Raw genomic sequence first — 12,182 nt, forward strand, 5'->3', positions numbered from 1 at the left:
ACGTCTTTTAAAGACCTCCAGGGATGGTGACTCCACCACCTCCCTGGGCAGCCCGTTCCAATGCTTAATAACCCTTTCGGTAAAGAAGTACTTCCTAACATCCAACCTAAAACTCCCCTGTCGCAACTTTAGCCCATTCCCCCTCATCCTGTCACCAGGCACGTGGGAGAACAGACCAATCCCCACCTCACTACAGCCTCCTTTAAGGTAACTGTAGAGAGCGATAAGGTCGCCCCTGAGCCTCCTCTTCTCCAGGCTGAACAAGCCCAGCTCCCTCAGCCGCTCCTCGTAAGACTTGTTCTCCAGACCCCTCACCAGCTTGGTCGCCCTTCTCTGGACTCTCTCGAGCATGTCCATGTCCTTCCTGTAGCGAGGGGCCCAAAACTGAACACAGTACTCGAGGTGCGGCCTCACCAGAGCCGAGTACAGGGGGACAATCACTTCCCTAGACCTGCTGGCCACACTGCTTCTTATACAGGCCAGGATGCTGTTGGCCTTCTTGGCCACCTGAGCACACTGCTGGCTCATATTCAGCCAACTATCAACCAATACTCCCAGGTCCTTCTCGGCCAGGCAGCTTTCCAACCACTCATCTCCCAGCCTGTAACTCTGCTTGGGGTTGTTGCGCCCCAGGTGCAGGACCCGGCGCTTGGCCTTGTTGAACTTCATGCAGTTGACCTCAGCCCATCGCTCCAGCCTATCCAGATCCTCCTGCAGAGCCTTCCTGCCCTCGAGCAGATCGACACACGCACTTAGCTTGGTGTCATCTGCAAACTTACTGAGGGTGCACTGGACGCCCTCATCCAGATCATCGATAAAGATATTAAAGAGGACCGGCCCCAGTACCGAGCCCTGGGGGACACCACTTGTGACCAGCCTCCAACCAGATTTGACTCCATTCACCACAACTCTCTGGGCCCGGCTATCCAGCCAGTTTCTAACCCAGCGAAGCGTACGCCAGTCCAAGCCCCGCGCAGCCAGTTTCTTGAGGAGAATGTTGTGGGGAACGGTGTCAAAAGCCTTACTGAGGTCAAGGTAAACCACATCCACAGCCCTTCCCTCATCCACCAAGCGAGTCACTTTGTCATAGAAGGAGATCAGGTTCGTCAAGCAGGACCTGCCTTTCATAAACCCATGCTGACTGGGCCTGATCGCCTGCTTGCCCTGGAAGTGCCGCGTGATGACCCTCAAGATAATCTGCTCCATGAGCTTTCCTGGCACTGAGGTCAAACTGACAGGCCTATAGTTCCCCGGGTCTGCCCTCCGGCCCTTCTTATAGATGGGTGTCACATTGGCTAGCCGCCAGTCAACTGGGACCTCCCCCGATAGCCAGGACTGCCGATAAATGATGGAAAGCGGCTCGGCCAGCTCCTCTGCCAGTTCTTTCAGTACCCTCGGGTGCATCCCATCGGGCCCCATCGACTTGCGCACATCCAAGCTCCTTAGCAGGTCGCCAACCATTTCCTCATGAATAGCGAAGGCCACATCCTGCTCCCCATCCCCTTCCGCCAGCTCAGGGCACTGGGTATCCAGAGAACAACCGGTATTGCCGCTAAAGACTGAGGCAAAGGCGGCATTAAGCACCTCAGCCTTCTCCTCATCCTTAGTAACCAGGTTTCCCCTCGCGTCCAGTAAAGGATGGAGATTCTCCTTAGTCCTCCATTTCGCATTGATATATTTGTAAAAGGATTTTTTGTTGTCTTTAATGGCAGTAGCCAGGTTGAGCTGCAGATGAGCTTTGGCCTTTCTAATTTTCTCCCTGCACAGCCTCGCTACATCCTTGTAGTCCTCCTCAGTGGCCTGCCCTTTTTTCCAAAGATTATAAACCCTCTTTTTCCTGCTAAGCACAAGCCGCAACTCTCTGTTGAGCCAGGCCGGTCTTCTTCCACGCCGGCTCGTCTTTGGGCACGTGGGGACGGACCGCTCCTGTGCCGTTAAGATTTCCTTCTTGAGGAGCGCCCAGCCTTCCTGGACTCCTCTGCCCTTCAGAACCGCCTCCCAAGGGACTCGGCCAACCAGCGTCCTGAGCAGCTCAAAGTCAGCCCTCCAGAAGTCCAATACAGCAGTTTTACTGGTCCCCTTCCTGGCCTCGCCAACAATAGAGAACTCTACCATTTCGTGGTCACTCTGTCCAAGATGGTTTCCGACCACCACATCTCCCACCAGTCCTTCTCTGTTTGTGAAGAGAAGGTCTAGCGGGGCACCACCCCTGGTAGGTTCACTGACCAGCTGCATCAGGAAGCATGCAGGAAGCTGCATCATTACCTAACTCTTTATAATTTGCCCTAGGCATGTGTAATGAGAGTACATATCTTCAGTCTAGTATTAACCAATTTAGATGACAGTTGTATGTCCTATGTTAACTGGTCAGAACTTTGAAGTACAGCTATAGCTAATACTTTCCACAGATCTGACATAAAACAAACAGATTTTTCTAATGTTGATTGTTACACTGTTACACTTAAAATTCATTGTAGAACACATGTTGTGTGTCTTTGGGATGTAAAGCAGTGTTGGTTCCAGAATATTCATAGTATCATAGAGTATCCTGGGTTGGAAGGGACCCACAAGCATCATCAAGTCCAACTTCAGTATTGCTTTTGGAGATGAGCATTTTAGATATTAATAAGTCTGTCACTGAAAAAAACAGAAAGCATGACTCCAGAGCTGCTGATACGATGGTATCTGCTGTGAGTAAACATCTGGGAACACAGGAGGAAGGCTATTCTGCTTCAGAAGAATTAGGTTCTGTCTAGACTGGGGATTTGACCTGATTACAGCCATTACTGGCTGACAGTAACTATCCATTGATACAATCTCTAGAATAGATAGGCGAAGCTGCTTCTTGAGTGTGGGACTTAACAAACTAAAACTCGGCCTGATCAGGCAAATAGGATTTTGTACCTTCAGGATTGTCACAGCATAAATGTATCAAAAAAGCTGTAATTTTCACATCCAGGTATTGAGACAATGGGCATGAAATAGAGGAAGTTAATCATTCATTGTATAAATGAAACTTAAAGGAAACAAAATAAACATCTGTCAATAAGCTACTTGGAGAAACATAAAGAAACATAAACACTGGTAATTTAAAGGAATTTTGCTGCATTCTAAGACACAGGATCTAGTTGGCATAAGATCTGTAAGCCACCTCCTTACCACAAGAGGATTTCACTATGTTGAGATGATCTTGCAAACCAAATAATTCATACTTGCAAGCTTTTTATTTGGAGTCCAAATAAGTAAGTATTGAATATGTGTGTATTAAGAATTGTGTAATTTAAAACCACTTGTGTAATACTAATTTCAGTTTAGTGTTTGATGTTTATTTTTGTTCTATACATACGACTTAAATAATATTTTAATTAACTTTTATAGGAGACTTTGCAGCAGTTGATCATGATGTCTTTGCCAAACGTGTTAATAATTGGCAGAAATCCTTTTTCTGGTAAGTTTATTTTTAAATAAGGTGAAAATTGATATCAGTATAATAATGTGTATTATTTCACTGGAAATATATTTCATACAGGGTTGAATCTTTCAACAGATCATATATATGCTTTTAGCAAATGGTTTGATAATGAGTAACATTTTCTTTATTCACACCAAAGGTCCTTTCTTGACAAAAATCTGTTGTTTCCAAACCTCAGCACTGGCTGTCGTTAGGATTCATACTGAAATGAAGTGCATTTCCTGGCAACCAGTTGGTCACTGATAGGGCAAAGTGTATGTTTCATGTAATCCCAGCTAGTATATTTTCAACTATCTTTACGTAAGCTATCCTTGAAAAAATTGACAGTTCAGTGCATCCCACTTGGTCCAAAAGCTAATCTTTGTTTCCTTTCCCAAAACTCTCTTGCATCATTACCTGAAAAATACTACAATTACCTTCTTACTTTCTCCCCTGAACTGATGCTGTCTTCTCCATGCCCCCACCTTCTTTGCTTCCAGCTCTGAGAGTTGAAATTTTCAGACCGAGAAAATTAGCCTGTATGGACCCAGCTGACTATCCACAGCCACTTGGGAATCTCTGCACCATGCTCTCAATTCCAGAAGCACGGAGCAGACACACCTGGCCTGCATGGAGCCACTATGGATTGGGCAGAATTTATTTACTTGGGTCTAATGTGTCCCAGGTGTTCTACTTCTGATGTTCTAACACCTCAGCAGAGAGGTTAGGAACTACTCTAACAGGCTATGTAGCTTCCCCTGGCTTTTATTTTTTATTTTTTTATTTTTAAATATGTCTTATATGCCATGCATCAGTGTACGTGAGACAGTATTTTCCTCATTGACAAGAAGAACCATCTGTGCTACTTCAGTTTTCAGTTCCAGGGTTCATAGCATTGATACTTTCCATATCCCATCTGCATATATCCCATTTATGTAGGTATCTTGATTTAATTAGTTTACTTTCTGGTTTTGATTATTGCTGCTTTTGCTTCCAAAGTCACAGCCTTTTCAGTTTGTGTGTGTGTAGATAATGTAATTTGTCATATATACCAAGGAGTGTGAGTGTGGTCTCATCTGTTCCAACAGCTTTTATATTTTGATTCCAGAACTCCTAAGGTTTTCAAAATAATCCATGGATTTGCTTAGAAATCAGATGTAGTGGAAAAGCAGACTTAAAAAAAAAAGAAAAAGAAAAAGAAAAAAACAGGCTATAATGCTGTTTTTTTAATGAAATTTCTTATTTTCTTTAAGATGCTGAGACAAAATACATCTTAACATTGTGTATCATAGTAGGAAATTTTAGTAAAAAAGTGCTACAAAAACACAAAGAATTTAGTATTCGGATGTACACATAAAAATCTGTGCTTTAGTTCTTAATAAGAAAGCTTCTTCCTGTTTTAGGACCTCAGATAAATCTATTGTAGCTTTTGGGGTTTGGTAGCTAGAATCTCTGTTGGTGCATGTATCATTTCCTTTGGCAAAGTTACTGTATTTGAGTGAAAATATGGACTTTACTGTAGTATAGCCCACATACTGTAAGAAATTCTGGTATAGGGACAAGGTTCTAGAAGATGTTTCAGATTCCTGCTAGAGTTCATCATGGAGTTTTAACTGAAACTGAAGGTAGAACCATTCTTTTGGGTTTCATCCAAAATGTTTTCCCTTTTTAAGTTGACTGCCCTTCAGGTTGACTTGAAGAAGACCTCATCCCTATAGGGATTTTTTTTTTTTTTGGCAGAACAGTGTAGCAAAATCAAACATCAGTGACCTTTGGAGAGACTTGTTTTCTAAATCTGCATCAAGGCAAGTTGCCACAGTAAAAGTAGATTCTCTGGCAGTGATTAAGATTTTGTCTACTAAAGCTTAGGCTGTAGCTGTGGTTTCTCTTAGAAACATCTCAGTTTTCCCACTTGCAGTACTTTGCACGTAAGGAATGATTAGTAGAGAAATTCTAGAAGATGTCAAATTGTCGAAGGTGAGAGCAGATAAGGCATCAGGAAGAGAAACACTTTTGACTGTATCAGAGGCAGTTGGCTAATCAAGGAAAATGCAGATAGAATGCTGGATTTGAGTTTTGGTTAAAAAGAGGCCGTCAGAGATTTCATCAAGAAACATTTTAGCCGAGATGAATGGCAAGGTGCCAGCTTGAGAAGAAAACTGGGTGAGATGAGCTACAGGCTGTGACTGTAAATGCTAAGTTAAATTGAAGAGGAAGAGGATAAATGAGATAATGAAGAGGTGAATGTTCTTTAAAGTGGGAAGAGGAAAGATTAAAACCAGTTCATATTTCTGAGGTAGCAAACTAGGGGATGATGGAAGGCTGCAGAGGATATGAAAAGTCACAAATAAGACTGAGCAGGAATAAGTCACAAATAAGATTGAGGGAAGATCTAAGGATAGGATAGGGACAAAGTTCAAGCAGCAAGTTGGAGGGTTTAGAATAGAGGTATCAATGATCTACATCTGTATTTGTGATGGAGAAAAAGGAAGGAAAACACACAGGATGGTTGGTAGCAGTGGGAAGCTGAGGTTGTTCAGTATTTTGCTGTGTTCCTTCAGGGAACGTAGGGGAGAGACATGGGAACAGTCTTCAGGTAGGCTTTTAAAAGCCAGTCAGAGATGCTGAGCCAGTGTGTAAATGAGCATCTAAGAGGAGCTCAGGGATTGCTTTGAAAGAAGTGTGATAAGTTTATTAGGATAAACAAATTTAGTGTGTGAGACACTGAGGTGAATTCCTTCTATCACGATATTCTGTTAAACCTTTATTGATTAAAATAGGCAGCCGGGTGGAATTCCTCTTCTTTAGCTGAACTAGTGTGTTTCTCATGACACATGTTCATTGGCGTTTTCTGTTTCTGTGTAAAAGACTTTCACAGCTCCAGTTTTTGGGATACAAGAAGTCTATAAAATGATTAACGATCTCCCGCTTGACTTTGTGCTCTTTGCCATATATCTACTTGACAAACCTCTGATTTTGAAAAATGTAAGCATTACCTCTTCATTGGGATTAAACATATCTTCCTCTAAAAGAAACAGATTGAATCAGTGTTGGAGAAAGCTCTTAATATTACAGTGCACAGAGAACTGCTGAAGGTGGAGAAGCTTAGCATCTGTCTCTCAAGGGTTTTGCATCTTTTTAGCTTTTTATTGATTTCTTTTTGATTTCCTCTTTTGATGAAGATTACCTCATATCTGTAACTTTTTAAAAAGGATTTAAAATTTGTACCACTTACAAAATGCTCTAGTGGATCAAATCAAAGGACAACATTTCAAAAAGAAGATTCTGATCAAGTTTTTTTCAAGTTTTTTTTTTTTTTAAAGATTATCACCACCTTATGATCATATGAGATCATCTGTGATCACTGAGCCCTTTAAAAATGGGATTTCAGTAACTTAGATCAGGTTCAAGGATGTGTATGCATACCTTACTACATCGTAGACATTGACCGTAGTGTTTATTTGGAGCCAATCTGTTGTTGTCTGTGGTAGTTAAACCAGCTGTGTTGCAGAACTTTCGTGTGGAATAAGGGTTAGATTTCTAGCCCAACCCAGCATTATGATGTGTGGCAGCGTAGCTTTTGTCTTGTTAGCTAACAACAAAATAAAGAAATTCAGAGTATATCATAGAAAGGATGTGAGGTACTTTTTATTCATAGATAATTCAGTGGACAGTGTTTAATGTTTCAGTAATGCAAAATGATGTATGACCCTGTAGAGTTTAATCCAACTAGTCTGAGCTATTTTGTCATCCTAAAGTGTTTGCTTTATGGCATGCTATAATATATTTTGAGTGTAAAATTTATCTTTACTAACCTGTAAATAGAGTTCTTTGGTTTAAGCTTTTTTAAGAGATTAAGATGCTTTAAGGCCAGATTCGGCAATACATTTTCATTTTTAGATGTGCAGATGAGTATCCAATGTAGTATCTCAGAAAGCTTTATGAAATAATTTAAATCAACCTGTCACTTAACTATTACAGCTTGAGTGTGGCAAATAATTTAAGCGCTTTTGCACATATCTTGAAATACCTGAGATTACAGTTGAAAACTTGATTGCAGGTATTCATAACACTTCTGAAAATATCACTCGAGTTTTGCTGTGTGATGGGCTGAAATGTTGCTTTTTCTGTTCTGGATGTTAAGCTATTTGTAAGCACTGAAAGTTGGCAATTAAATGGCAAAAAGGACTAAGTCAAAAGCTGGAAAGATGGGGTTTTATTTGTCTTTATTTTCTAAATTGGGTTAACATAAATTATGTGAAAATGATGAAAAAAATGATGTTTTCTGAGCGGTAGAGGAAGAAACTCTCAAATTGCTGTATTACACCTACTGTTTTTTATTCTTGTTCTTTACTTAGAGCCAGGTACTGAAGAAATAAAAAAACTGCTGCTGCTGCTACTTGGGTGTGCGGTTCAGGTAAGTTTAAATAATTACGTTTACATTTGTTTGGAATAGTTTAAGTGTTAATGACTTCTAATCTTACTATTTTAATATCAGAGGTTGTATGTAACTGTGACCTTCCTTTCTCTAGTGGTAATATTGTATTCCTTGAAAATCTGGATGTTCTGTCAGTTAAAATGGCTACAACCATCTACCCCTTATGTCTTACAGTATGAATATGGCAAACTTCGTAGGATTTCTAATCGTTTATTAATTGTAATGTTGTTAATTCACCTCAGATACTGTAAAGAAAGGAAGAAAATAGTAAAATAACGAAGAATTGTCTTACTGTTATCTTACTGAAACAGTTTGAATTCAGTCTGCCTACTCTGTTTCTTTAAAGTTTGTGGATGACTTCAATTTATAAAGTAAACGTGATGAATGAGTGAGAGAATGGTCGTGTATTTTAAGAGGTCTAGAGCTAGAGTATTGTGTTGAGGTTACTGTTGCTTTGTATTTCTTTTGAAATTGGTGATCAAGGACCTAAGCTAGGAGTGGTCCCACTTAAGTCTTTGTAAACAAATTCCAAGTCCATAATGCTAACCTGCACAATAATTGTTTGCTTGCTTAGGATTTCAAAAATAAGAGGCGTGAATTGTGAACCAAAACCAACCTTCTTAAGTTCATTGCTCGTATTGCTAGTTCCCGTAGGTGTGGAGGAGGTGTATGTGTGTGATCTTTACAGTATGAGGATGCATCTTAACTGTATGAATGTCTCTAGTCAGACTACTCAGGTGTGTCATGTCAAGCAAGGAAGTAAATCTTTCCAATATTGGCTCTCTGTGTTGTTTTGCTAAAGAAAACTACAGTTTAAAATTAGGTCATGACCGTGCAACCTTTACCTTCTAGACGACTCTAACCTAGGCTTTGAAGATTTGCTTATGTGTGAGGATCTGTGTTATACATTTTTTGTAGGCTTGGTGAGTGAGTAGGCTACAAGGCAGATAAGGTGTAAATTTGTAAGTGAGCTATCCCATAGTAGCTGAGTAATACTCTTCATTCATGGAAGTAGGTTATATCTCTCAGTGAGAGAGAGAACCTGCTTTGTGCATTGAACAGGTGACAGTAAGAGCAGTGCAGGATAGATGACAAGGTGGAAATTTGTCTGAGATACTCTGTTCCTGTGATCACGTATTTAATAAACTTTTCTGATGGACTGCTGTTCTTGTTAGGAAGGTTGGTACCATTCAGCTAATTAAAATGAAAAATAGATCAGTCATACATTCTAAATAACTTAGATAATTGATGTGAGTATTAAAGGAGGTCACTGGAAAAAATATTTGCGGAACACTTTGTCATAAAGTTTGAACAAGTAGCTATTTTAAGAAACTTCTTCCTGGCCACCATTTCAGTAGCTGTTTTTTCTTTATCATGTTGAAAGTTATCATAACTACTACAACATGGCATGAACCAAGATTTTATTGGTCAAGAAAATTAGTGGATAATAATTCAGTAATGTCATTATTGAAATTTCAGTTTATTATATTTAGCTCTTAGAAATGCAAATGAAGAATGAAACCACTTGTCATTTTATATGTGTGTGTGTATGTGTAATAGATATATATTAATTTTTAGTGTCAGAAAAAAGAAGAATTCATTGAAAGTATCCAATGTCTGGATTTTGACACGAGAGCAGCTGTTGCAGCCCATATTCAAGAGGTATATTGTTATTTTTGTGCTTTTCTATTTTTTAGAGGTAGAATACTGTGTTGTAAGCAGGTTAATTGCATTTGTTCAAAAACGTGTAAATCAAACACGTGATTTATATATCTGTTGTTTTTAGTAAGCAAAAAATGCCCTTATTTTAACTTGATTCAGAAAAAGATTTCATGACCAATTTCTTTCATGTTACATTGTTAAAGCAGTAGTAAGGAGCAAGTATAGCACTCCAAGAAATTCTTAAAACTACAGCAAACTTAGGTTAGTGAAAATTTCATGTGCAAGTTATATATAAAATACAATTCTAATCTCATGTATGCAGTATGTTATAGTCACCTTTTGCTTTTTATTTTGCCAGAAGTACAATTACTGCTTTCATGTGGATAAACTGAATGTAATGGAATAGCTTCTTAATTTTTTTTTTTCCGTACCTTGTCTGGGAATTTAACCTGTGGAGTTTTAAAGAGGATACTTTTTCTCTTCCACTTTGTTTTGTGCAGGTAACTCATAATCAAGAAAATGTGTTTGATCTGCAGTGGATGGAGGTCATTGTATTGACACAAGAATATGTTGAACCTCTCTTGAAAAACATGGCATTACATTTGAAAAGACTTATAGATGAAAGAGATAAGCACTCAGAGGTACAGATGTGCTTTATTGCTTAAGTGAAATACAAGAAATGACTTACAAAAATGATAAAGCTATTATTTTTAGAACTAATAAATCAATGTATACTCCATTATTGTATTTAAACGAGGACTCCTTACTGCCAAAAAGTTTTCTCAGGTGGTTACAGTGTGCATACTGACTGTTGAATGCTGTGACAGACTAGAAGAGATAGTAGCAGATGATCTTTGTCATATAAACAGAGTTTGAAACACCTTCAAATAACATTCAGGTGTGGTTATAAACAGAAAATCCAGAGTTGTAGCAGCTGAAAACTCCATGAATCAGTAACCTATCTGTTTGCATGCCAGTCACTGAGAGATGCCTGTTGTGTTACTGTATCATACAACTTGGAGTGAACTGGAGTAGAATCCATTCTAGGAGGGGAGGTTTTACAAGCTTATCATGAAGCGGTCATTGTACAGTTTGAGAATCAAGAAACGGAAGTGTATTTTTAAAAAAAGTACAAGTTATGAATCATCTTCAGGGCCCCAGATTTGCCTCACAGTAGGTAGCATGGGTATATGTTAGTGTTGCAATTATTCCAAATACTTCCATGTCAGTTACCAACTCTGTCCAGTTGACAGTAAAACAGAAACTTAAAAATGAGGGGAGAGGATGTGTGGTAATCATTTTTAGCAAAGCAAAGGAGAAACAGAATCATAGAATTACATAATGGTTTGGATTGGAACTGACCTTAAAGACCATCTAATTCCAACCTCCCTGCCATGGGCAGGGACACCTCCCAGTAAACCAGGTTGCTCAAAACCCCACCTGTAGCTTTACTGTAGAAGAGATCTTCATTTTAGGATAACACCTTTATTTATATGATCAAATAGGAATACTCCTGTATGTCTGATGCTTTATTCAGCTGGCAAGGATGCTGCTGCTCACTGAATAACACCAGCTTCTTTAGACATTTATGTTTATTCTTTATTTAGAGATTGGTATTTTTTCAAGGAATACATGCCATTTCATTGCCCAGTCCATTCTGGGCACTGATAATTTTTGTGGACTTAAATCCAAATTTGATTAGTTTAAGAATATCCCAACTGTACCATTAAATAGCTGTGAATGTATAAGACTTGCTTTAGGTACAGAGGTGTATGTAGGACTTCTAACTTCTTCTATTGCAGAACTCTTATTTTTCTTTTAATATTTTACTTTATTAGACTATCATAGAACTCTCAGAAGAACGGGACTCTCTCCGTTTTCTACCTCATGCATCAGCAGCACAGTCACCTTGTGGATCTCCTGGCATGAAACGCACCGAAAGCAGGCAGCACCTGTCAGTAGAGCTAGCAGATGCCAAAGCAAAGATAAGAAGGCTTAGACAAGAGCTGTGAGTACATGTAGGCTGCAGATGTGTGTTGAGAGTTGTAGAGTTTTAAAATGCTTCTGATGTCATGCAACAGTAATGATCTACAAACAAATACTTCATTTTTTCAAATGTTAAATTACAGTTTAGAATGCCTTTTTAAGTTCTTGCACCCCACAACGTGTATTTCTAGCATGTAAGCTTTTTTGTGGACCACTGTGACAAATGCAGCTTTTCATCTGAGTGCATCTTAACAATGCACAACTAATCTAATGCAGTGTTGCCTTTTTCTTTTACACATTATATCCATACTGTTTGAGAGGCAAGTTCTGTGTGCCTCCTCTGTTCTTCTGGATCAGTAATGTGTGTATGACTGCGGCTTTAATGTACCTGTACTCATATATGTTTTTTAAGAGAGTATTTTTACAAGGATATTTTAGGGGGCAGGCCGGTAAGAACTGAAAGTAAGAGCTGTGTCCTTGATCGCTCAAGGAATAGTAGCAAAAACATCATACTTAAAAGGAGATAGTGTTGTAGTGATTCCTTGTTTGTAGCATAAATAAGTTACCTGTTTGTTTTTGGAAACATAGTAAGAAATACTCACCTGATTCATTCATGTTTTATGAAACATTTTAATTTGTTGCAGA

At 39.2% G+C, this 12,182-nt stretch overlaps 1 protein-coding gene across 1 annotated transcript in view; it reads left to right on the forward strand.

The window, feature by feature from the left end:
• Nucleotides 1-12,182, forward strand: part of CCDC88A (coiled-coil domain containing 88A) — a 79,451-nt gene that overhangs the window by 24,171 nt on the left and 43,098 nt on the right. Inside the window, 5 exon segments of the mRNA XM_040553027.1 lie at nucleotides 3,379-3,448; nucleotides 7,810-7,868; nucleotides 9,468-9,551; nucleotides 10,052-10,192; nucleotides 11,390-11,559. Coding sequence (XP_040408961.1) covers nucleotides 3,379-3,448; nucleotides 7,810-7,868; nucleotides 9,468-9,551; nucleotides 10,052-10,192; nucleotides 11,390-11,559 — 524 coding nt within the window.

This window comes from Cygnus olor, chromosome 3 (assembly GCF_009769625.2).
Source record: "Cygnus olor isolate bCygOlo1 chromosome 3, bCygOlo1.pri.v2, whole genome shotgun sequence".
NCBI lineage: Eukaryota > Metazoa > Chordata > Aves > Anseriformes > Anatidae > Cygnus > Cygnus olor.